This window comes from Bidens hawaiensis, unplaced genomic scaffold, assembly GCF_021521415.1.
Source record: "Bidens hawaiensis isolate Kalapana, Puna unplaced genomic scaffold, B.hawaiensis_p1.1 tig00004795_1, whole genome shotgun sequence".
Classification (NCBI taxonomy): Eukaryota; Viridiplantae; Streptophyta; class Magnoliopsida; order Asterales; family Asteraceae; genus Bidens; species Bidens hawaiensis.
Genome location: NW_027491299.1, coordinates 1,634,834 through 1,661,774, shown reverse-complemented (window position 1 = coordinate 1,661,774; position 26,941 = coordinate 1,634,834). Strand labels below are relative to the sequence as shown.

Here is a 26,941-nt window from a genome sequence, read left to right as displayed (position 1 = left end):
ACTGTGCTGGGCTGAAGTGGGTGACAAGCAAATGACTGGTCCAGAATTGATCCAAGAAACAACAGACAAGATTTTTCAGATAAGGGATCGCCTTAAGACAGCGCGCGACAGACAGAAGAGCTACGCAGATGTGCGAAGGAAACCGTTGGAGTTTCAAGTAGGGGATAGAGTACTTTTGAAAGTCTCTCCATGGAAAGGAGTCCCCCGTTTCGGCAAGCGAGGAAAGTTGAATCCGCGCTACATTGGACCATTTGAGATCCTGGAAAGGATCGGTCCGGTTGCTTATAAACTCCGTTTACCCGCCGAACTCAGTGGAGTTCATGATACGTTTCATGTGTCCAACCTCAAAAAGTGTTTATCTGACGAAACGTTGATTTTACCGTTGGAAGAGATTCACATCGACAAACAACTGCACTTCGTAGAAGAACCTATAGCCGTAACCGATTGGAAAGAACAAAAGTTGCGCAGAAGTCGAATCAAGTTAGTAAAGGTTCAATGGAACTCAAGGCGTGGGCCTGAATTCACTTGGGAAAGAGAAGATCAAATGCGCCAGAAATACCCATACCTCTTTCAAAGCATGACTCCTGCCAGCAACGTCTCCTAAATTTCGGGACGAAATACTCTTAACAGGGGGAGAATGTGACACCCGGTAATTTCCCAATCCTATAAATTAGGTGATTATGCGCGCTATGTTAGTCAGCGCGGGCATGTTATGTGCGCCCTGCGCGAGCGCGCTATGTTAGAATCAGCGCGGGCATTTGTTATACGCGCCCTGCGCGAGCGCGCTATGTTAGTCAGCGCGGGCATGTTATGTGCGCCCTGCGCGAGCGCGCTATGTTAGAATCAGCGCGGGTATTTGTTATGTGCACCCTGCGCGAGCGCGCCATGTTAAGAACCAGCGTGGGCATATGTTATATGCGCCATGCGCGAGTGTTTTGGTTTTATGTTTCCATAACTTTATATTGTCTAATGGGTTGACCGTCCCGCATGGTGCTAAGGCGGGTGCATCCCAAAAAGTTTATGCGCATGCGGAAAGGGAACTAACCTCCCCGCATGGCGGGAACATTGAGAGCTAGGGCGGGTGCATCCCAAAAAGTTTATGCGCATGCGGAAAGGGAACTAACCTCCCCGCATGGCGGGAACATTGAGAGCTAGTTTGTCTGAAGCTCCAAGATGGAATTGACTTCAACATGACTGATCACTATGTTGAAATACCAAGACCACCTGGAGAATCTACAAATGAAACTCAATGTCCCTAACTGCGAGAAGGTTACGCACCTACCCGCAGCAAAGAAATGTCCTTCACGCAGAAAGCTATGCGCACAAAGTTATACGCGCAGAACACTTAGTCTATTCTCCAGATGTAAGGAGATTATTCCCGCCCAAAAGGAAACAGTAGCGTGTTCCAGAGATTTCCACTTTTTACTGTACAACTGACAAAAGCACCTGAAAAAGCACACTGTAACATGAAAAGTCAACTGTCAGCCACCCTACTCCCACCAACCACAGACCTGCATGTCCTGTCCAAATCAAATCAGAATCTTTTATCCACTCCTCCACTTTTAAATAAATAATAATAATTTCCATACTTTATCATCATTACACCTAGATATGAAAAGATTACAATCCCCTAAAGCAAGGGATTGTGTTCCCTTGAGTTTGCCTATAAATATGTAACCTAAATTATCACCCAAAACACACTTCAAACTTCTCTCTTAAAGTTGCAAATTGCACTAATCATCGCCCAAGCATCCGTTTGATTTTCAATTCCGTTCCTGTTACTAGGTAAGCCGAGATTATAACCTTGAGATCTACTTTCTAACCCTTATATTCTCCTATTTCTTATATACTTCTTGTTATTTAATCGTATTCTAGACCTTCAATTCCGAGGCCAACACCAAGAAAACCCGAATCTCGATTAATCCCTTAACAAAAACCACAGGTGAGTCTCACAGCCCATATTTTCACTATTTTCACTGTTTTTAAACTGTTTTCGGGGCGAGGGACACGTACTTAAATTACGATTTATCATGGTATACTTACAAGTTATGCAAACGATTGTGTTTAAATTATGTTTCATGATGAGCAATGCAAACGGTTATCTATGGTTTTCGATGTAAGTGCGCAAGATTCGAGTAAGTGATCACTGTACCATTGGAACTCTAAGGGTAGGGACTGCTGGTTTGATCAACCCACTCGTAGGGGTCGCACCTCTTTGCATGGACGAGTGCCTAGTATGGTCATGGGGCAGTACTATGGGATTGAGCCCGCTCGTAGGGGTCGCACCTCTTTGCATGGACGAGCGCCTTGTTTTCCGGCACAACGTCCGCGCGTAACCCGCGGGACGGTATTAGCTCGTAGGGGCAACGCCTCTTTGCATAGACGAGCACGGTTTTTCAGAAATGTCCACGCGTAACCCGCGGGACGGTATTACATTATTTTGGCTCGTAGTGGCAGCGCCACTTTGCATGGACGGGCACGTTTTCCAGAAACGTTCGCGCATAACCCGCGGAACGGTTCTATCAGAAATATGTTGTCAGATCTATGTTTTCATACGGTTTATCAAGCATATGTTTAGACATGAAATCAGAAATGTGTTTCAATATGATTTTCGCCAAGACTATGATGCAATACGATTTATCAAGTTACTAAAACTTGTGAACTCACTCAGTTTATACTGATTCAAATGTTTTACGTGTATTTCAGGAGATAACTAGGTAGCGCATGGAGTCACACTTAGAGCACCTCACGCTGAACATCTAAAACTAGCTTTTTGGAAGATTTTAGTTCTATCCCTTCGATGCGCATGGTTGTTCCCGCCGCGCAAGGGGATATGGCGTGGAAATCTTCAACAGTTTTTATACTTGGATGTTTTTATGTAATTTTTAAACAATTTAATGTATCGGTATTAAACATTTCATGCGCAATGAAAATCTTACTTTGAATGTTTGCAATGGCCCGTGCTTAATTATCAATCCCCACTCGCGCGCGCCCGGCTGTTTCCGCCGTTCAGGGCCGGGTGTGACAAAATCGCTTCCACCAACAGCAGGTCAGAAGCATCTTTTGTTAATTACTAAATATGCAGTTAGGTACTCTTTCCTCTTTGTTTTTTTCCGGTGGTTATGGGTAAGGATATTTTATTCCGCAACAGTTGTATGATGTGTAGTTAACAGTTTAATCTGGTCAAACTGTTTTTTAGGATTTGTTTAAATTGTGGCAAGAACATAAGCAACTATATCTTTCATTAACGTTTTTAACTTTCTGTTTTTTTTTTTTGTTTTTTTGGTTTTCTTCATTTGAAATTATAGACAAAAGATGCATATTTTTTTTCTTTACATGTTTTACTTTTGTTTATGGTCAAGCGAACCGTGCTTTGAGTTCTACAATTCCGAATCACAAAGCTAGCTCTAAAGATTTAGTTTTGATACTATACTTTAATTATGTTTTTTATGCATTCTGTTTCGACCCGTACTTATTTTGACTCGAGCCGGATGACCTTATCTTAAAATAGCCCGGTCTGACCCAACACTCTCCTGATCGAACCAAACTGACCTTTATTAAAAACTGCCTCGCTTTGACCTGAAGCCATCTTAATTGAAACCCTGATTTCCCCATTTCCCTAGATTTGCAGGGCAAGCATCCACTTTAACAAACACAGTTTAAAACTACTGGTTTTTTAGTTATATATGGGCCGATTGAATGTGTTTTGTTTCTATGAGTAAAGAAGACAATTTTCATTATTGTTATCTAAGGGATCAAATTGGTCAATTCATCCCGACCGCTTCGTACCAAAAATGACCCATTTTAAACTTAATTATGTTTAACAGATAACATATTTCAAACGGGTCAAGCTCATGTAAAAGTTTGATTACAAGTCATTTTGAAAACCGGTCAAAATTCGATTTCAGTAATTTTTATTTAATTGACAGCATTTAAATTTTGACTACCAGGGTGTTTGAGGGGTATTTTTGAGTTAATTGGCAGATTCTATAATATGATTATTTTTTACCAGCAATAGTATAAAAATCATCATCGTAATCACTAATACTTGAAAGGGTCACTAATATTTGAAAGCTCATAATTGATTATTACAACTAAGGTTGTTTGTGCCCAAAAGATGTCTTTTAAAATTATTTTATTCTGGAATTTGTTTTAGTTCTCATTAGCATAAGGTTAGCTATACAAGCTGATCCATTTCCATGCTCCATGTTTTATTTGTTACTGTTTGTATGCAATTGCGTTTAGGAAAGCGAAATTAGCATTGGGAACTACTTGATTCACTGATTGAATTTCAACTTTAGTTTACCACATGCTATATATATGTGCAGCAAAGTATTGATTTTGTGACTGAATTTTGGTTATGTTTTTTTTCCAGATCTAGGGGTACAACAGTAATTTTGCAAGGAAAATCAACTCATGTAGTTGCAAGCAATCATCTCAAGTATCACTCTCAGGCTTTTGGGCTGGTAGCTACTCCTGGCTGACTTTTTGATCATATGCAAAACACCAAATGCTTTATCTTTAATGTGAGGGTGAATTTCACTTTTTTTCAGTTCGATTCGAATAATGAACACCCCAAATGTTGACATTCCATGTAATATAATTTATTTTCTTTTGCAGGCATTTGTTTTTAAATATCTTTTGTTTTCTCCCAAGATTTTGTAAAGATGTATCAAAGCACCAATGATATCAGTTTGCATCTGTGTTTAAATATGTGTTGCTTCAAGTGGTTAAATGTACCATGTCTTATGGCTTGGATAATTAAGCGTGCTGATTTTGTTGCCTATGTGAATCTGTTAGTTCGGTATCGCCTCGGGATTTGGAGTCAGCGAAGCTGGATGTGCCGGGCTTCCCTTCAGCCCAAATTAATGGTCTACGGTACAATAATCATTTCTTTCTTTTATTAATTTTTTTCCTCAGTGGTTTAATCCGACTAAGTTTTCTATATAAATACTACAGACTACTGTGGCACATAGTTTTGGCAAAAGTAGTGATGTATATGACCAAGCTCTCCATCTTCACATGTTCCGTACGTATGCTTTTTTTATAATCTTGTGTTTTATTTGTTTTATTTTTTAAAGAGGTTTTATATGCTTTCGGTCATGCTTTTTTCTGTTCACTGCATTTTGTTAAAAGGTTATGTAAGTTTGCATTCTTATTGCAGTTTGTGCAGTAAACTTTTGTGCAAGACTTGTATAGTGGAACAAAATGAAAGCTCAATGTTACTTGTTGTAGAAGGCTGCCAGTACTTTGTGTGTATATTTGAAAGAATTGCACGAGTGGCATACCTGTTTGGTTGCATTATGTGCAGGGGACTGTCTTGACAGGTATGCTATAGGGCTTTTACTCAAATTCGTAACTAAAATTGAACTTTCGGTTAACCGGGCCATCATAACTGTTTGATTCTGTTTAATTTGGTTTCAGTTATTTGGTTTTTCATATTAGTTTGGTTTAATTATTTGGTTTTCCCGGTATGTTTTGTGTCAAAAAGGGACGCTTTAAGAAGTTATTGGCATGGTTCATGTCATAAGGGTGCGTTTTAAGATGGTGTCGATTTGGTTCTGGTCAAAACGGGCCATTTTAAGAAGGTATCGGTTTGGTTCGTGTCAAAAGGGTACATTTTAAAAGATGTTTGTTTGGTTCGGGTCAAAATGGGTCGTTTCAAAAAGGTATCGGTTTGACGTTGATGTTTGCTTATGTGACAAATGCGGTTTCGCCGTCTAAACCTGTAACAAAAGCTTTTGGTTTGTCTGATATTCTTAGAGCACCAATGTTTGTGGCATCTCATAGATAATATCCGTAATATTTTTTTAAAGTTATCAATATCCCTTTTGGTAATTTTATTTACAAATTAAATGAGTTGGTGTAAATTTGCAGACACCGGGATTGATTAATATTGAAAGTGCGGTCTCATCGTTAATGGGGGATAGAACCTGACTGCATCTGGAGTATGAACTATAAAAAAAACCACTATTGATGGGTTATTGTATTTATTTTACTTAATTTTGAACTGTTTGTGTGTAACTTTTAATGTCCATCAAAGCATTGGGTTCATGCGTGTTTATACGTCAATCACTGTCGCTCACCGATCATTGCTTCCAGACACCATTGCTGCTACTCCATCTTCTAAGTTGTAAATAATCTTAATCATAAACTATAAAAGTCGTACACTTCATATATACATTTTGAGTGGCTATTAGCTTGGTGAAAAATTGTTAATTGTTCGTTTTACAGTTGGGTGGTACGAATTGAAATGAGTTGGTAAAGAAAACATAAAGACCTATACCTACGCAGTACATGTTTGGTAAAGAAAGCAATTCAACTACAGCACACAGCTTGCCATAAATCTCATTAAACATTTAATGTAGGATGCAACAATTTTGTTCAACACAGATCCTCCTAACCTGGTGACAGCTGATTGAACACACTGATGCTATTAACTCGAAAATTTTAAAAAAAAGTAAAGCAATAAACAATATAAAATTTTGTCAAAGATTACACGATCAAGAAACCTAACATAATTATTATATACTATATCATGAGAGAATTGAAAACCTAATAGAAAATGTGTTGCGTTGTAAATTGACGTTGCCGCCGCATCGTGCGGGTTTTCCACTAGTGTTATATATATACACACTAATTGTTTATATATTTTATTATTTTAATTTTACATTCTTTAAATATATATAAATTTGACTAACTGAATATTGCTAACATGGACTGTAAAGAGTTATAAATTATATATATCAAAATTTTGGCATCAGTTTACACCAGACACTAGCGAGCCGTGAGTCAACCAGGAGTCAATCTTACATTGACTCGTTTAGAACACCAAGCTGGATTGGCTCGACTCGTTAACAAACAAGCTGATTTCAAACGAGTTTTATTAAACAAACTACAAACGAGGTTTAAGCCACGGGTTTCTTGAATAACCTAGTAAGACAAAAAAAATAATAAAAAAAACTTAAAACATGCAATTAAAGTAATTAAAGTATTATAGTTGCAATGAAGACAGTTATGCTATGGCAATATTGTAAGGGGAAAGTGAATTGTGAATACGGTGCTGTTAGCCTTGTAAGTTTAGACGCGAAACCCATCAAAACGACGTGGTTTTGATTGAAAAACCATTAACAATTAATTTAATCTCTAATTTAGCTAACTAAATCGCACAAAACAATATCATGAGAAGTTTAACCCCTTGATTCTAACTGCTCCTTTTCCTACAACCTAGTTCTTTCTAAAATTTCTTTGTTTAAAGTAACATGATGCAAATATTTCCTGCATTATCATCTTAAACTAGCACCACTGAGCAATAAAAAAAATAAAATATATATATATATTTTTTTAAATAAACTTCATTCATCACAAAAAACGACCTGCAAGTCATCAAAACGAGAGTCACAAGGAAAAATAATAAAAATATATATGCAAGTTGTATCTATAATAATAAAAGATAGATATAAACAATATTTAGTTTTGAGGAAGTGAATGACGCAACAGAGTTCTTGTTGTAAGAACGCAAGCAAAATTACTTTTGGCTCCCATATGTTAAACCTAAATGTTCCTCATCATACAATTTGATTCCATCGGAAACTCTAAGCAAAACTAAATTTTGTTAAAAGCTAACTTTTGTTTGAGAAGAGTTGTTAATAACCTTGGCTCCATTGGATTAAGGATTAAATCGACTGTAATGAAATAATGTTATTTGAAACTGCAGATATAAATGAAAAAACAAGAACATCACAACGTAGTTTTGGATGTGATTTTTATCATTAGCGCAGATCGGTGCCTTGTAGGAACTGCTACAGATCGACGCTTTGGGAGATGGTGGGTGGGAGATCAGGCATGATCGAATGGCAGGAATTAGGGATTGAATTTATATTTGATGTTTTTAATCACAACTACGTCGTTTTGATGGGTTTCACGTCTAAACTTGCACTGCTAACAGCACCGTATTCACTTTCCCGTATTGTAATCATGATACCTTCTTTCTTTTTATACTATGTGGATTCTAAACATACTTTAGTGTGTTTTATACTCATCATGCTACTTAAGAATACTAATTATACTTAATTTGTATTCATCGGTGAGTACTATGCTTATAGATTTTGAGCATACTTTTATGCATTACTAAATGGGGAAAGTGAATATTGGGGTTGTTAGACACCTAATCTTAGGTGTGAAATCAATCAAAACTACGTCGTTTTAATTAAATCTTACTAAAAATTATCAAAACCTTTTTAATTCTTCATTTACTCTCCATTTCATCGATTTAGCCAAACCCAATTACAACATAGAATTATTGACTTCTAATTGGGATTATAAGCTTAGTGTTATCCAAATCCTAAATTAATTATGTATTTAAAATTTTGTTGGAAATTAATTTAAAATTTGCAATATGAACATTGAGTGGGGTATAATTGTATAAGGAGGCGCATAATCATTTTGGGTTTGTTGTTCGGATGAATGAGTAAGAATAATCAAACATCAAGATAGGAGAAGAACGAATCTCTTATTATTCAAAATGCCCACAATTTCTATTACATGAACTCTAATTTCAAACCTATCAAAAATCCATCATCTTGAAATCTTCTTTCAAATCCTCGAATAATACATGTGGGTATGAGCCCTTAACTGAAAATCTTAAAACAATTAATCTAAAATTGTTGAAGTTTACTCACGTGAGACAATTGCTTTATGTAGCTTCTTTAAAACTTAATTGTCTTCGTACCAGTATTTAACTTATTGTTTATCTTTAGTGGTCAAACTATGAAATGAAGAGTAAATGAAGAATTCAAAGGATTTGTTTTATTTTTAGTAAAATTTAATCAAAACTACGTAGTTATGATTGGTTTCACATCTAAGGTAATATGCCTAATAACTCCATATTCACTTTCTCTTAATTAAATAATAAATATACATCAACAAATATGTCATATGAATTCTTAACCTACTTTAAGGTAGCGTTTGGTATGTATGAATGACAGAGGGAATGGAATGATTCATTGCGTGGGAATGAAAAAAGTGGTGTTTGGTTGCTTAATGGAATAGAATCATCTATTACACATGGAATCATTTCCATCAAAACCATTCCTTCCCACACCCCTTCTTTTTGTTTCATTCCATTCCTCCTTCACCCTACTTTCTCAACAATACCACCACCTAACAACAACCACACAGCTACCATCGGCACCACCACTACCTCCGCCACCGCCACCACCAGCGTTACCATCGTCACCGCCGCTACCAACAACGTCGTTGTAACCATCACAACCATTGTCACCGCCGCTGCCTGACCATCACCACCACCATCAATGTCGTTGCCTGACCACCACCACCACCTACCATACTACCATTGCCATCACTACCAATTCTACCACCGCCACCCCTGCCGCCTGACCACCACCACCACCATGTTCGTTGCCGGAGCTACCACCATCGCCATTGTAGGGTTTTTTTTTTTTTTGTAAAAATTATTTTGAGATAAAAGTGTTTTTATTATTTCTATTTCTTTCTTACAATTTTTTTTATACCAAACAACATAAAGTAATAATTCATTTTACCAAACAAGACAAAAGAATGTAATGATCCATTTCATTCCATTCCTTCTTCCATTCTATTCTCCTTTCATTCCATTACCTCCAACCAAACATACCCTAAGTATTCACTTATTAACACTAATAATGTTTTATGCTTAATTACGGATTCACTAGACTACTTATAATGATGATAACCTAGCGCATTTACTAATGTGCGCTATATTTTCTATTAGGGTATTAACTGGTATTTAATTTTGTATAGTATATTTTCTGTTAGTGTATTAACTGGTATTTATTTTTTTTTTCCACCAATAAATATACTATTTGTGAACCTATTAGATTATATGTTGTGGGCTAGCTAGAAAGTGCTAGTTAAAACGTCATGTCACTGTCATATATGGAATGAGCTTTCATTAACACACCATTTAACTATTACGTTGTGATTTAACTAATATTTAAATTATGAATAAAAAAATGTGTTTGTTTGTATATGATTGGTAGAAAGAAATGGACTCCATCCACCTAAAGTGTGAAAGAGTTTTAAGGGCATGACGTCAACGAGCTAGACTTAGAGAGATACATAATAATGTATAATAATTAAATATCATTTCAAGACACAAAAGTGAATACTGTATGTGGTGTTGTAATCAATCAATTTGTCTAGCTTAAAATATATAGACCGATTCACCGATATAAGAATTCATTTGGTGAAGATAATATTAATATTGTAACACCACAAAGTAGATGGACTTAAATTGGCATTTTGATACCTTCTTCATCAATCAACAACGACATTGTTATCATATTTACCAAAACACCCTTCACCAACTCCAACCACCACTCGTTAAATTACCTAAACACCCTTCACCAACCCCACTTTCTTAAATATATATATATATATTATCCCATTTCAAACCACCAACAATCCACCACCTTTTCACAATGACCCTCCTACTCCTTCCCATCACCTTCACTCTCATCATCCTCATCCTTTACACTTTCTACCAACGCCTCCGGTTCAAGCTCCCCCCGGGCCCACGCCCTCGGCCCATCGTCGGTAACCTCTACGACGTCAAGCCCGTGAGGTTCCGTTGTTACGCGGAGTGGGCACAACAATACGGGCCCATTATATCCGTGTGGTTTGGGTCAATACTAAATGTTGTCGTGTCGAATAGCGAATTGGCGAAGGAGGTGTTGAAGGAGAAGGACCAGCAGTTGGCGGACCGACATAGGAGTAGATCGGCTGCAAAGTTTAGCCGAGATGGGCAGGATTTGATTTGGGCGGATTATGGACCGCATTATGTCAAGGTGCGAAAAGTGTGTACGCTTGAACTGTTTACGCCCAAGAGGCTGGAGGCGCTTCGGCCGATTAGGGAAGATGAAGTTACGGCTATGGTTGAATCCATCTTCAAGGATTGTACGCATCCTGGTGTGTATGAGCTCATTTTCTTTCACTTACTTTGGTTGAAATTGATATTGCTACAATGTTTTAAATTATGTTATAACAAAGTTATGGTAGATTGTTAGATTAGGAGGCACGGTTTGCTTACATCCTATCTACTCAAACACTACTAGTAGACTAGTAGCGTTGTTATTTGTGAGATTTTTATTGGGTATGGTTATTGTTTAAATTTATTTATTTATTTTTAGAAAAATAAATATAGTTCAATTGAGTGAATTTGGAATTAAGACATAACACCTACATCCAAATGAACTATACGCAACCCAATCACACCAATTTTTTGTTAAATATAAAATGTTTATGATTAGTTTTTTATTTTATGAAAACTAAAAAAAATAGAAGAAAAAAAGCAACTATTTATTCTGAAAAGAAAGGTATTTATTTTAAATATAAAAAATAAATAAATAAAATATGAAAAGAGAATAGAAAATGGATACGAAAGGGTGTCAACTAAAAATAGTTAAGAATTTTGGTGTTTTATATATATTTTTTTAGTAACATTAAGTTTGATTGGTTATAAGATTATACCTTTTACTAATTAATCAACAGATGCCATTTGCATCTTTTTAATAATAAAAAAAGGTCTCAATCCAATTAAACCAAAAGTTGGTGCAACAACTGGTCACCCACTTATTTTTGTTTTACTTTTTTTTTTTTTTTTTTTAATTTTCAGATAAAGCTTAGCTATTGTAAAGCCTGTTAAGATGGTTAGTTAAAGCATCGTATCACGCCACTATTACATAGGCGGCGACATGGTGTGTGTGACGTTAAGACCTGACCATGTTGTCTTTACCACTCATGATGACGCCCCACAATAAGGAGTCTTAAGAACAAGACTTGTATAACTTTAGATTGTTATTAACCTTTTACGTGACACTTGTATAAAAGGAAACATTGCAAAATAAACCAAAAACGAAATTGGAAATTCATCTTTGATTCTAATTTGTTCATCCATTTTATTTAAACAGATAAAACAGGCAAGAGTTTGACAATGAGAGGTTATCTGGGAGCAGTAGCATTCAACAACATTACAAGACTCGCTTTCGGGAAGCGGTTTATGAACAACGAGGGTGTTATAAACGAGCAAGGAAAAGAGTTCAAGGCGATAGTTGAAAACGGGATGAAGCTAGGCGCGTCCTTAGCCATGGCAGAGCACATCCCATGGCTCCGTTGGTTCTTCCCGCTCGAGGAAGAAGCCTTTGCAAAGCATGGTGAACGTCGTGACCGTCTCACACGTGCCATTATGGAGGAGCACGCCGCTGCTCGTTTGAAAACCGGGGGCAGCAAACAACATTTTGTAGATGCGTTACTCACCCTTCAAAAGCAATATGACCTCAGTGACGACACAGTTATCGGCCTGCTTTGGGTAGGTGTTTGTTACTAATTCCGTTTTAATAGCAGGCGCGGTTAACTAATTATTTTAAGACACATACACAGGACATGATTACAGCTGGAATGGATACAACGGCGATCTCTGTTGAGTGGGCGATGGCGGAACTTATCAAGAACCCGAGGGTGCAACAAAAGGCTCAAGAGGAGTTAGATAGTGTGATTGGAACCGACCGTGTGCTCACCGAGCCTGACTTCGCTAACCTCCCATACCTTCAATGTGTAGCCAAAGAGGCATTGCGGTTACACCCACCGACCCCACTCATGCTCCCTCACAAAGCAAACGCAAATGTTAAAGTCGGTGGTTATGACATCCCTAAGGGTTCGAACGTGCATGTAAATGTGTGGGCTGTAGCTCGAGACCCTGCCACATGGACAAACCCGCTAGAGTTTCGTCCCGAGAGGTTTCTAGAAGAGGATGTGGATATGAAAGGGCATGACTATCGGCTACTTCCGTTTGGTGCGGGAAGGAGAGTGTGCCCGGGTGCGCAGTTAGGTATCAACTTGGTGACCTCTATGTTGGGTCACCTTTTGCATCATTTCTCATGGTCTCCGGCTAATGGGTTGAGACCAGAAGAAATTGACATGTCGGAAAACCCAGGGTTGGTGACGTACATGAAGACTCCTGTGCAAGCCGTCCCGACACCCAGGTTAAATCCTACGATGTACAAACGTGTGGCGGTCGATATGTAATCGTTGTTGTTTAGGTCTTACAGGTTTCTTGATGTTTTGCTGAGGCATTTCTGTATTTCCTTTTATCCTTGGATCATAATCAATTATGATAAGCTTTTTTCTAACACGAAATGAATTTGGTGGTTTAAGAATCATTCTGAATGTATGAATTTCGACCTATCTTCATACTTTTGATGGTATCCTATCATGGGCAATCTTCTGTAATCTGTCACACATTGCGATTTGAGAAAGTGTCTAAACGGGTCAGGCATTCATGTGATATCTTGGGTATAGACACTTAATCAGACCCAGAGTGTTCTTCGGCTACCTTTTTAAAAGGTCGAGTAAGTAATAAACGTGTTGAGAATCACAAAAGCGCAGACGCCATAAAGAATGAATGCAATAATGGTTAAACGATTCTTGTGTTTACCGAATAACTTAGTACATAATAATGTGCATACAGAATGAATGCAATAACATAGTTTGGTAGGTATATAATCATAATACAACCGTTAAGCGGTTGTTAATCTAAACATATACCTTAAATACTTAATATGACAAATTCAATCTAAAGTTTAGTTTAGTTTACAGCAAATTAATCAAATAAACAAAATGCACATGCTCATCTAACACCATTTTCAGTCTATTTCATCATGTCTCCGTCCCCCTAACAACTACTTATATTATTTGCCATCTGGTCCGCCTCTGACCCAGCACCCGAACAATCAACTGCCGCCACTGCTTCAGTTGTTATCGAGCAGTGGACCCCAGAGGTGCAGCTACAGCCAACAAGCGACACGTGTTGGTCGGTCGGTCATGCCCTCATAGTGGAAATGGAAATGGGTATCTGATTTGGACCACGCCCATGGCCAATTGTTGGGAACATCTACGCCATTAAACCCATCAGGTTCCGCTGTTATGCAGAGTGGGTGCAGCAATACGGCCCGATCATATTCGTGTGGTTTGGATCAATCCTAAATGTGATCCTATCAAACAGTATTGGCCAGAGAATTGCTTAAGGAGATGGTCCAACAGTTGGCGGACCGGCAGAGGAGCAGATGGGAGGATAAGTTCAGCCGGGATGGGCAGGATTTGACTTGGGCGGATTACGGACCGCACTATGTGAAGGTTCGCAAAGTGTGTGCCGTTGAGCTGTTCACACCTAAGAGGCTTGAGGTTCTTAGGCTTATCAGGAAAGATGAAGTCACGGCTATCATCGAATTCATCTTCAATGATTGTACACATCCTGGTGCTTTACTTTAAAATCATCTTCATTCTTCTATTATTGAAACTTAAAAGTCTTTAGATTCTGTTAAGTTCAAACCCGAATTGAAAGTATCTTTATATATAAATGTACAATTACAACTGTGTTTGAATAGATTAAACTAGCAAGAGTTTGGTGATGAGAGGTTACAAGGGAGCAGTAGCATTTAACAACATTAAAAGACTCGTTTTTGGGAAATGGATTATGAACAATGAGGCATGATAGGCGAGCAAGGAAAAGACTTCAAGGCTATAGTTGCCGACAGGATGAAGCTTAGTGCATCTGAGGGCATGACCCAGCACGTTTCAGGCTGCGTTAGTTCTTCCCACTTGAAGGAGAGGCATTTGCAAAGTTCAGTGAGCGTCTTGACCATTTAACATGTGCCATTATGGAGGAGCATACCACTGCTCGTTTGAAAACCGGGGGTACCAAGCGTCACTTTGTCAATGCGTTGCTCACCCTTAAAAACCAATATGACCTTAGTGACGACACGGTGACAGGCCTACTCTTGGTATGTATTTTTACTTTAATAATGGGTGTTTGAGTACATGGTTAACTAATTATTGTTTGACGTCTGAACAAACAGGACATGATCGCTTCTGGAATGGATACCACCGTGATCTCTGTTGAGTGGGCAATGGCGGAGCTTATCAAGAACCCGAGGGTGCAACAAAAAGCTCAAGAAGAGTTAGATAGCGCGATTGAATCTGAACGTCTGCTCACCGAGCTCGACTTCACTTACCTCCCATGCCTTCAATGTGTAGTAAAAGAGGCGCTGCAGTTGCAACTGCCGACAGGGGCAGATTTAGGTATTGATTAGGAGTAGCCCGGGTTATCCCTCAACTTTGTCGGCGAAGTGTAAATGTTTAAGGTTTTTACATTTTTATGAAACTAATAAGCATATTATATTTAGCAACTTAAGAACATCTAACGGGCTTGCCAGAGTGGTTATTGGGTATACCAGAAATTATGTGGGTTGTGCCCACACCCCTGAAATTCTTTTCTAGATCCGCCACTACCCGCCGACTCTGCTCATGCTCCCTCACAAAACAAACGGAAATGTGAAGGTGGATATGACATACCCAAGGGTGCCAACATGCTTGTAAACATTTGGGCCGTGGCTCGAGACCCTACCACATGGAAAAACCCACTAGAGTTTCGTCCTGAGCGGTTTCAAGAAGAGGATGTAGACATGAAAGGACATGACTATAGGCTATTACCATTTGGTGCAAGGAGAGTTTGCCCAGGTGCACAATTAGGTATCAACTTGATTACCTCTATGTTGGGTCGCCTTATGCATAATTTCTCGTGGCCCCCAGCTATCAGCTTGAAACCAGAAGAAACTGTCATGTCAGAAAGCCCGCCCGGGGATGGTGACATATATGCACGCTCCTCTACAACTCTACAAGTCGTCCCCACACCTAGGTTATGTACCACGTTGTATAAACGCATGGCAGTGAATATGTAATCATTGTTTATGTCTTTGATGAGGGGCTAGTTACTTAACCGGTCGACTCGTATATAGACAGGTGAAAATGTGGAAAAAAAGTGAAGAAATGGAAATAATTGTTTTTTATTAAAATTATTAGTTTTATTGTTTATGTTAATTAAGTCTAGAATATGGGTTATGGTGACCGAAACTATTATTTCGGTTAAGGTCTATAACTTCATTTACGTCTATTGTTAATATGCAGTCTAGTTTGGTTGAAATGTTTCAACTCGTTTGAATACCTGATAACAATATGCACACGGGTCTCTATAAATTTCTACAAGTTTAACTTAACACTATTAACAACGTTATGTCCATATCAAAATTCCGACAGTTGATTGTCATTGTGTAGTGTTTCTTTAGTGGCAATGGAACTAATCAAATTGATTTCTTTACATATACTGATGTAATATCTATTCTAACTTATCTTTGTGGTGATCACTTGACATCATTTCAAATATCAGGTGAATGTTACATATGATATAAACAAGGTTTTAATTCGTCATACCTTGCTGCAAGATGAAACTCAAACATTTAAGAACAAAACCCTAACCCGCAGCCAAAGTCCAAAACATAATTAACGAAGAGATCCCGATTGTTATCCAGCTCAAGAATGCCAATGCAACTGCTAACTGATATTTTTGGCATTCTTCACCGACACCACAACCTCCCAAGTCGTTAAAGTACAATACGGTTATGCCTGCTGAGGATGAAGCTGCTGCAAGGCTCAAAGTTGCAGTAATCTGCAAATAAATTCATGTCAAATAAAGCAGAAAATAATAATTACCTAAATATGAAAATGAACTTGTTTGTTATTAATACCCAATCTCCAACAACGAAAAGGCTAACAAGACTAGGATTATGGAGGGCTTTCTTCTTTGCCAATGCGTATGCATCCAGGAACGCGAGTCCAAAGCTCCAGATCGCTTGTAACCCCATTGAAGCAATCAAGTAGCTGATCCACAAATGGTATTTTCAGTTTTGACTGAGCAACAAATAGTTCATAATCGTAAAAGCAAAGATATCTAGTGAGCTTTGTGTTTCATCCATTACTATTTAGCGGTAACCAAACTTATTAATCTATTTCATGAAACTATGACCAAACTAGTGTTGGTCCTTTAACCGAATCGTAAGTTATGCCTGACTCGTTCATGAAGCAAACCGATGACGGGCTGATCCAGGAGTTAGCTGAGTCTTTTCTGGACCAGGTAGACAAAGTGAAAAAGGTCAGAAAAGACTCAAACATCAAATGCTTTCCTTTTTTAGCCTATAACACGTGAATCATAATCTACACACGTCTGTTCACAGTATAAATTTCAGTATTTAACTATTAACTTGTAATTTGGAATATTTGGCAAAGCTGCCAAATTTATAATTTCGTATAAAAGGCCACTTTATATAATAGTTTAGAAACGAATCAACTTTTCTTGAAAATTATTCTTTTGTGTTTTATTGCTACCGCTCAGTGTCACAAATGGGCTTGAACTAAACTCAGCTAAAAGTACTCGGAACTTTGGACCCATTTGGAGTTACTTACAAGCTCTAAAAGTCTACAATTAAGCCTCTGCGTAAAATTTCATTAAACTATGGCAAACAAACAATTACTATTTAGTGGTAACCAAACTCATCGATCTATTCAATTATGCTCGACTTGTTCATGAAACAAGCAGATCCAGGAGTTAGCCGATTCTTGCATGAACCATCTAACCGACAAATTGGCAGAAAAGACCAAAACTTCAAGCAGACATATCTTGAGATAGAAGTGTGGTTACGGGGCCCATAACCAATGGACATAAAGGTCTCATCAAGCTGGATCCTTTGCAAAATAGTCCATGGCGGTTTGGCCAAGCTGTCACACCCGAATTTACCAGTTATGTTTCATATTTTGTCAACCAAGAACTTTCCCGAATTTTGGAACTTCTATCATCGATCAACATAATTTGCGTGTCCGTTTATAGTCTAACTGTCAATATTTAGTTATTAATTTTAGGGCTGGCAATTCGTGTCTTAACACGCTAGAATGGAGCCAGCCTAGCCTACTAATTTCAATTATTTAAGAAGATAAAATAAATCGCATACTGCACTTTTCTTTTTTTATTAAGAGGTCTTCTCGTGGTACCCAATTGCCGGCCCTAATTAATTTGTAATTTCGAAAACTTGGCAAACCTAAACATAACATTCCCTATAAAAGGCACTCAACTTTTCTTGAGAATTATTCTCAGGGTTTAAAATAATAATGCCTAAATTGACATTATGAATAAAAACCCCCAAAAACGGAAACCTGAAGGCGGTGAAATTGAAGAATGATTTAGTGGAAGCCATAGAAGCAATGGAGGTAGCAGCAAACAAGCATTGAAACAATCTCAAAACCAAAGCAGTCAGTGTCCCTGGAGTCCCTGCAAAATTATTCATCCCACCTCAAATTGGAAAAACAAATCATTCACTTGAATTCATTTATTTATTTACATGCAATTTTGACTTTGGTAATATGGGGGAAGAGTAAAGAGGATGACCACATGTAAGAAAAGAAAGAAATTGTAATGGTATTGGTAATTGGTAGGTGGGGTTCGATGGAAAGGTTTTAAGCAATTATACAATAAATACGAAAATACAATCAATCTTTTATTTAAGGGGAATTTCTTAAAATACCCAATTTTATAGAGCCATTTTGAAGTAGCCTAAAAATCTTGAGCATTTTTAAATAATTTAAACTGAGAAGATAAATAAGGAGAAGATCTTTATTATAAGGGCTAGACCAAACTTTTAAAGACATTTAGGAATGAGACCAAATATGGAACGATGTTGATAGACAAGACTAAATTTTTGAAAATGTTGAAGGAGCTAGCTATATTTCTTTCTTAACTTTTCTTCTTAAAAGACAGTATCTCTAGACGGTTTTTTTATGTTTCCTGTCTGATCCGTACAAATTTTCAAATTCTTGAAAAATATTCTTTTTTAATTTCTCCTTAGGAGACGCATTTAAGAGAAATTGTTCCAAAAAGATGAGATTTCTCTTTTCTTTCTATAAGTTGGATTTATTCAAATTATGTCCACTACGGCAATATTTATTTAAATTCCGTCCACGCTGAGTAATCCGTCCACTCCGGCAATATTTTAGTTAATGAGTTTCTTTCCTTAATATATTGATTTAATACATCTATTCATTTGGACTTTACGAAAGATTTGGATGGCCCAGATGTCACACCTCACCCAGGATGAGGCACTTACTATGACCAGTCAGTTTCAGCAATCTTATATAAAAAAATTAAACATTTTTTTACATGTCTAGCGATTATAATACAACAAAAAGTGAAGCATTCAAACTCGTCCATCACTTAGCAGCTAACCTCCCATCCTTACTTTATCAACCTGTAATACATGCTTGGGATAAAAATACGTCAGCACACAGCTGGTGAGTCACATAAACCAACACATTTAATAAATTGTACTAAAACAATTTTATTGATAAAGTATGAGCTCATTGCATGTCATGTCATAATTATAACCCGCCCGCTTCACGTTAAATTCGGGCCAGCATTATATATTCACACATACAGACTTTACGTACGTCTGCTGCTATATTAAGTGCATGTCCCCTCAGGAAAATATAATGATCATTATAATATATATAACACTTTGGGTCCCACACCATATGTGCCATGCAAATACATGATCAATCACAGTCCAAATAATTTTTATGAGCATGTATCAGAGATTTGAAAATAGTTTACGTGACTCACCTGAATAGACTTTTTTCAGCTACTATGGCTTATCCCACTTTAATTGTAATCTATAATTTAATAAACCAAGTTACTTATTTATATCTATGAAGTAATGTTCTAATAGTTGTAGGCCCTTCACATAATAACTTTCATTATCTTGCACAACCATTCAAGTCTAGACATAGTATGGTTCAACATTAAAAGTTCATACCATACCCAGTCATTAAAAGTTCATGGTTCTCTTTACCATTTATCACCAAAGTGGTCATACCATACCACAAAACTAAAACTAGTTGTGCACGTAATAGACAGGTTATGCTAAGGTTATATGCCCTCCTGTAGTACCTTAAACCTGTAGATATATTATTCAAATATTAAAGAATTGTATTTTCAATTCAACGGGCCACCTTTGTATTAATAATTTACCTTTAATAAAACAAAATTCAAATAACCAAAATTAGATAATTAATATTAAAAGATGATGTACCTTATAGGTGTGCCTATTATGAGAAGAACTTTGAATGGAATTTGTGAAATAATAGAGGAGGGAATCTATAGATGTATGGGCTAAATTAACAAGACTCGTTTATGTAGGTTTAGTTATTTTATTCCATTGTATACTAAAAAAACATCTTAATAAGAAAGATTCATCCCCCACCCCTACGTGTACTCCCAAGTTTTATTTTGAAGGATTGTATTATAAGATCTACCTATATTCTATTCTAATAAACTGAAATAAATGTGTACACTTGTCATGGTTAATTTTTATAATTTTTTCCCTTCAAAACTAATATACCCTAATATATGTAATAAATCAATAATGATTCACTTTTCTTTTACACTATATTTATATAATATCTATATATTTTTATAAATATAAATATTAACATATTATTTTACTATATATTTCAAAATACTTGGTGAATTTCAAAAATCAACAACAAATCATGTTTCTGAAATGAAAATTGTTTCGGGTTTTTTGTAAAACTTAAATTTGATTTTATGGGTCAAAAGTTGGTAAATAGATTGTTTGGTACAAGTTAACTGCATTTAGGTTAAAATTTGTAACGGGTCAAAACTGAAAATTTTGAGTATTTTTAAAAGTTTGAGAATGCAAAATAGATTTATCGTCAAATTTGTTATGAGTTCAAAGTATTGACTTTAAAATGTCAAAAGTATGAAAGTTAGAAGTTTAAACATGATTCAAGTTTCAAAATTATTTTTAAGTGCATTTTTTTTGAAATAATCAAAAGGTTCGGGATTTGGCAAACTGACTATTTTCCCCTCAACTATTAAAATATAAGAAAATATTGCGAACACTTTCGATGTGCCACCCCCATGCCTATCAATGCTTCTAACTTTTATCAAATTTGAAATATTTATGTCAACATTAATTTTTCCTTCAATGGTGATCAGAACGTTGTATAGGAAACATGTCATGCAAAACTATGCTCAAATGAGTATTCACAAAATTGAATGGGTTAACATATTATTTTTTATGTTGTCATTATGACAAAGTCGAGAATATGACATTTGTCAATTTCGGGTTATTTTATACTTGTATTCTTAATGTAAACCCGACCCGTTTTGTATCCCGAACCTTTCGATATTATCAAAATGATGAATTATATGTTAAATATTTGTTTTATAGTTGTTGGATAAAAAAAAACCTTTTCGGTTCTTAAAATTCCCCGAAAACGCTCAAAACGAACTCCATGGACTAAAACTACCAAAATGGAGACTTGAATGACACATTTGTAGTTTGTGCTTCTTGGGTCTATAACCAACCCATTTTCATGAAACACCCTTTATGAAAGACCCATTCAACTTACTCTATATATACACACCCATCTTCTTCATTTGTGCTTGCTCATTTCTTCATTTCTCTCTCAAATTCTTGAATTCTAAGGTTGTTCTTCATAAGCTAATCTTTCATTTTAACTAAATTCTCAACACTTAAAGCTTGATGTTACAACATATATATAATATACACTCCTTGTTTACCTTCGGTCTTTCATTTCTCCGGTCTCGGCCGGTTGAAATGTCGGGCTAGTAAGGCAAGGTTACATGGAGGACTTTGTAGTCCTTGTTTATATATTTAACAAATCTAACCATATAACTTGTTATACTTGCTTAACTTCTACATATTTTAGTTTATTGTTCATATTTGTCAAGTTCCATGGTATTGGGTATGTGGTGACTAGCCTCGGTTTCATCCCGAGTTGAGAACCGAACTTTTGTTTAAAAGCATTATTGTTAACTTTTTGAATGTAAAACTTGAGTATTATTATTTATAAGTTATTTTACAAGTTCCATGGTAATTGGGTATGTGGTAACCATCCTCGGTCTTATTCCGAGTCAAGGACCGAACCAAAAACCGAACTTTTGTTTAAAAGCTTTATTGTTAACTTTTTTGAATGTAAAACTTGAGTATTATTATTTGTAAGTTATTTTACAAGTTCCATGGTAATTGGGTATGTGGTAACCATCCTCGGTCTTATTCCAAGTCAAGGACCGAACCAAAAACCGAACTTCTGTTTAAAAGCTTTATTGTTAACTTTTTGAATGTAAAACTTGAGTATTATTATTTATAAGTTATTTTACAAGTTCCATGGTAATTGGGTATGTGGTAACCATCCTCGGTCTTATTCCGAGTCAAGGACCGAACCAAAAACCGAACTAAACCGAGTTCACTCACTTAAGACACACAAGTGTGTTTTTAGCCACCAAAACTCATATTTTTCTTCAAGATTATATTTTAAATCAATTTTAGTTAGTTTCTAAACATACTTGGCATGTCGGTAACCAACTTGATCTTATAACAAGTTCGAACCGATAAGGTCGTATACTCGCTTAACGAACGTTAAGGTTCTTCAAAATAGAACTACATACTTGGTTAAGTCTATTTTGATTTTATTGAGTTATCTCATAACATTTATTATTTTGGGAAGTTAACTGTGAGCTTGGTCAATTATCAAGTCTCGAACCGACAAACCCGAACACTCGTTTAAACCTCGTTTTGGGTATTCTTATAACCAAGGGTTTTGCAATATCGCATTTTAACCCACATTATTACTTAACATAGGTTGAGTAAAAAAAAGAAAAAAAACTAATGAATAGAATACCGAGACCCGGTTTCGAGTAAACTTATTTTACAAAACTCGTTTCTTTAATTTCTCAAATATTTACATTTTAAATCCTAAACTTTATTTATTTACTTTATTTGTCATGTATTTTATTTTAAACCCTTCCAAGACTACCTACTAACACAAGACCCGTTTAATATAGGTCTTGCTCGTTAAACCGATCTCTCCGATTATTCACGACAGTATCTTTCAAGTTACTTGTTAATGTGAGTACTTTTCATCCCCCATTTTCCATCTTTCGTTTTGGGGGTGACATTGCATACTTATTCAAATTCAAATGATTTATACTTGAGTCTTAAACCACAACACGTATTGTATATGTTTACTTAAATAAATGCTCGATTTGGTGTTATATGCTTTACATGATTATGTGCAAATTCTTGAATGCTAAGGCGGGTAGCCTCTTGAATGCTAAGGCGGGTAGCCTCATCAAAGTATGATCATACGTTAATTCCGAGTATATATGGTATCCCCATATAGAAAGGTGTCGTCAATGTATTCTTATTGACGATTTCATTATTGTCGTCAATGTAATCTTATTGACGGTTTTATCATCTAAATTGTTGCTATTATTTATTGTTTTCATATACTAGTTGTGGATTTCATACTATATACTTATTGTCCAAAACTATGAAAATTGCTCACCAACCTTCGTGTTAACAAACTCTATTTTATGCAATGTTACAGGTTTGATGTTAGCTTGATTGGATTACTTGAAGAAACTTATTATCTTGGCTTTAGGATATTAGAAAATAAAAGAACAAGTTATTTGTTTATCTATATATTTGGCATTTTGTATGAACAATTGTTGTGTTATTTATGATGATATGGATTTAAATGAGTTGTTTAAATATTGTAACTTTATAGTGTCATTGTGCAATGAGCAATCATGTCGCGCCTCGATGTTTCCGCCTTCATTGGTCGGGGTGTGACAGAGAAGCCTTCTGTAACTTATCAAAATCTTTTTCATGGTGTAGCTCAGAAAAACATAGCTCTTGAAGAACATCCATTGTTACAATTTAGTGTTCTACTTTCTTTTGATGGGTGGTAAATTGATAAATATATCAATAAAGGTAACACTCCTTTTGGATTTAGGCTGAGTGGTTAGAACTACTGTAGTATGAGAAGATTAATTTCCGAAATTGGTTCATAACCAAAAGTCTTTCAATTATGCATATATGGCACCGAGAATGAATTTTTCAATATAAAGAAGCATTCTCAGATGCGTTTTTGCACGGACAATTTTTATTAAGTTCATTTAAAAAAATCATTTTGTGATATATATAAATAAAATCAATTTATGTACACCTTGTATAGATACAAGCATAGGTGTAATACATTTTTTTTCATATACGTTATGTAATTATTTTTTTTACTTATAATTTGATAATTTGAATTATTCCGTAGGTAACACGGACTCTAAAACTTATTATTATATTACTATTATAATTAATTTAGCTCAAATCTCGTTTTTCTTTTGTAACTTTCAAAATATAATGTTTTATAAAATTACAAATATGTCATTGGAATAGGCTCATTTTTCTTTACGTTTCAACCTAAGATTCATTAAAAACGAAACAATGTCAAATATAATATAATATATTTTATTATTTGTAACGCCCATATTTCTTTATATTATTTAACAGGGTTGCTAAGCGAAAAATGGTCCCAAAATTATTTTTCTTTTATAGAAAATGCATTAAGTTGAACAACCACCTCATTATTTAAACCTTTTAAAAATCAACCACAAGGAGTAACCATTTCATTTGGTACAAAACCGCATTTAAAAAGAAAACATACTTAATTTACTTGGTATTCATACACATCATTTTCAAAAGTGTTTACATTTCTTATGCAAATGCGTCCTTCAGATGCATGATCCGAGACCTTGAACACAAGCCTTACTATAGAGGGGCTTAGCCTTGAATCTTGATTACGGGTATTCAAACTGCGAAACTGTACCTACACATAATTATACAACATAAGCATTATTTTAATCATACAATTACATGATCTGAGCCCAAAGATATAAAAAGAAACAGGATGAAAAAGGTTGGTGTAAACTTCACAATTGGTGTGCTTTACGCCGGCCATGGCGTAATAAACTTGGTCCACCTCCTTTATTCTTCTGCATATGACTTTAATTTGGAGCTCAATAACTTAATGAACCTATATGGACTTATATTATCCTTCATATTGCATGCATCATTGTTTTCCCCATTATATTTCAAATAAGATTCTAGATTCAATGGGTTTGAGTTCTTAAGCAAATCCATTCACATATAATTTCACAATGATCGTCATCAGATAATATACTAGAATTCAAACCTTTACATAGAATTCAAACCTTTACATAGACAGCCTTACCTCTATCCCATAGGGATAGAGAGGCTGCTTCCGGTGAGACCCCCGGCTCGATAGTAGTTTTGCATCAAGCCTTGGACATAAGGCACATAGCACTCAATCATCGGGACACCGGCTGATCGGTGCATGTGCCCTTGTCTTTCGGAAAGACAAGGGCACATGCACCGATCAGCCGGTGTCCCGATGATTGAGTGCTATGTGCCTTATGTCCAAGGCTTGATGCAAAACTACTATCGAGCCGGGGGTCTCACCGGAAGCAGCCTCTCTATCCCTATGGGATAGAGGTAAGGCTGTCTACATCTTACCCTCCTCAGACCCTACCATAGCATTGCTATTGGTGGGATATACTGAGTACGATGATGATGATGACATAGATAATTTACTTTTACTTAGGATATATAAAATGTGAAGCTAGAAACTTAGTGTTTCCATTTCACTTGTAAACAAACCTACACAGAATGAGCCACCCAACAGGATGAACGTATTAAAATTCTCACTATTTTATTTATATCTCGATACAAAACCTTAAGGCTTTGATAAGCCTCGACCTTTATAAACAAATAAAGATACATGTATAAAAACCTTACAATACAGAATCTTAAACATAATTATATGTAATAAGATAACTAATAATACATAGATCACTTATACTTGTGACGGATTGAAACGACTCATGCCCACTTTCTTTAAAGTCTTAAAGAAAAACCAAAATACGATCTAAATGGGTCAACTTTAATAAGTTATAAATGTCAAATTATATGAATAAGCACATATCTACTTATAGTAGGTGTAAGAATGACTTACCTTTACCCCGTAAGGTTCTTCTTAGTGTATCTCCAACCTTGATCCATCGATTCCCATGCTTTAGTATATCTAGTTCATGAATCATTAACATAAAAACTTTATGATACATAATGTACAACACTAGTATCCATTCATTAACTACTTAACGCATACAACCATTCATCCACAAGATCAAATATAATTAATATGCATACGTACTTAACTTGTTTGGCCCGTTTGTACAAAACTTGTGAAATTTCGACACTTTGGACACACTTGAATAGATACAATAAACCATTAGAAACCAATATTCCAAGCATAGCCCAAAGATGTACAAACATAGGTCATTGATTGATATTACATAAAACTTCACTTTTGTGCAGCCCTGCTCAGCGGAGCAGTGCTTAACGACAGATTTGACCAACTAAATGCTCAAAATTTTCTTTGTTCTAAAATTCTGGAGAAACTACACTCCACAAGCTTTTCAAGCATATATAGAACAGCCAAAACGGACACTCGGTTGATTTTATATGATTTTTACCAAACAGCCTAAAATCAGAGTAAAAGCTGCGAAAATTCAGGTTTAGCTTCTTCTTAAATTCGACCAATCTCTTTAAATACAACCCTTTTCATGGCTCAAACAAACAAATAAACGCTTAGAATATGTAGGAACATCAAACTTAGTGGTTATGAACCAAACGACATTAAAAATCCATTCAAGAAATCATGTAGCCACATGTTCGCTACAAGCTTGTTCAAAACCCCTATTTACTCAAGAACCCTAACTTTATGATTCTTCCATGATTGAACAGAACAATCAAACTGGAGATTTCTATTCACATATAAACACAAAGTATGAAGCTTCTCGACTAAACAACATCATATATGACCTAATTTCATGAAATTTAAACTAAAGCCATAAGTGAGCTTCAAAGTTCAACAATGAAGATCCAAAGAAAGAGAAAACACTTACTAGGATCTTTAGCAACTCAAGAACTCGACCTCGGTTATTCTTTTAATTTCAATTTGATAAATCAAAACATCACCCACATAGAAACCATCTGCTTCAATCTTTATAATTTGACATAAAGAGTCAAATTCACATAACTAG

The 26,941-nt window shown here is 36.0% G+C and overlaps 2 protein-coding genes and 1 pseudogene across 2 annotated transcripts; 2 read left to right on the top strand and 1 right to left on the bottom strand.

Moving 5' to 3' along the window:
* Positions 1 to 10,454: 10,454 nt before the first annotated feature.
* On the top strand, positions 10,455 to 13,178 carry LOC143628106 (cytochrome P450 98A2-like). The gene is made up of 3 exons (XM_077097776.1): positions 10,455 to 10,968; positions 11,970 to 12,367; positions 12,439 to 13,178. The coding sequence occupies exons 1-3, from the start codon at positions 10,482 to 10,484 to the stop codon at positions 13,081 to 13,083; spliced, it is 1,530 nt and encodes a 509-aa protein (XP_076953891.1). The 5' UTR covers positions 10,455 to 10,481; the 3' UTR covers positions 13,084 to 13,178.
* Positions 13,179 to 13,922: 744 nt separating this feature from the next.
* On the top strand, positions 13,923 to 15,794 carry LOC143628107 (cytochrome P450 98A2-like; annotated as a pseudogene).
* A 454-nt stretch (positions 15,795 to 16,248) lies between these two features.
* On the bottom strand, positions 16,249 to 18,237 carry LOC143628092 (CASP-like protein 5B3). Its single transcript, XM_077097764.1, has 3 exons — positions 18,097 to 18,237; positions 16,638 to 16,770; positions 16,249 to 16,558 (listed from the first exon to the last, which is right to left on the bottom strand). Exons 1-3 carry the CDS (start codon positions 18,225 to 18,227, stop codon positions 16,364 to 16,366), a joined length of 459 nt encoding a protein of 152 aa, XP_076953879.1. The 5' UTR covers positions 18,228 to 18,237; the 3' UTR covers positions 16,249 to 16,363.
* Positions 18,238 to 26,941: the final 8,704 nt, after the last annotated feature.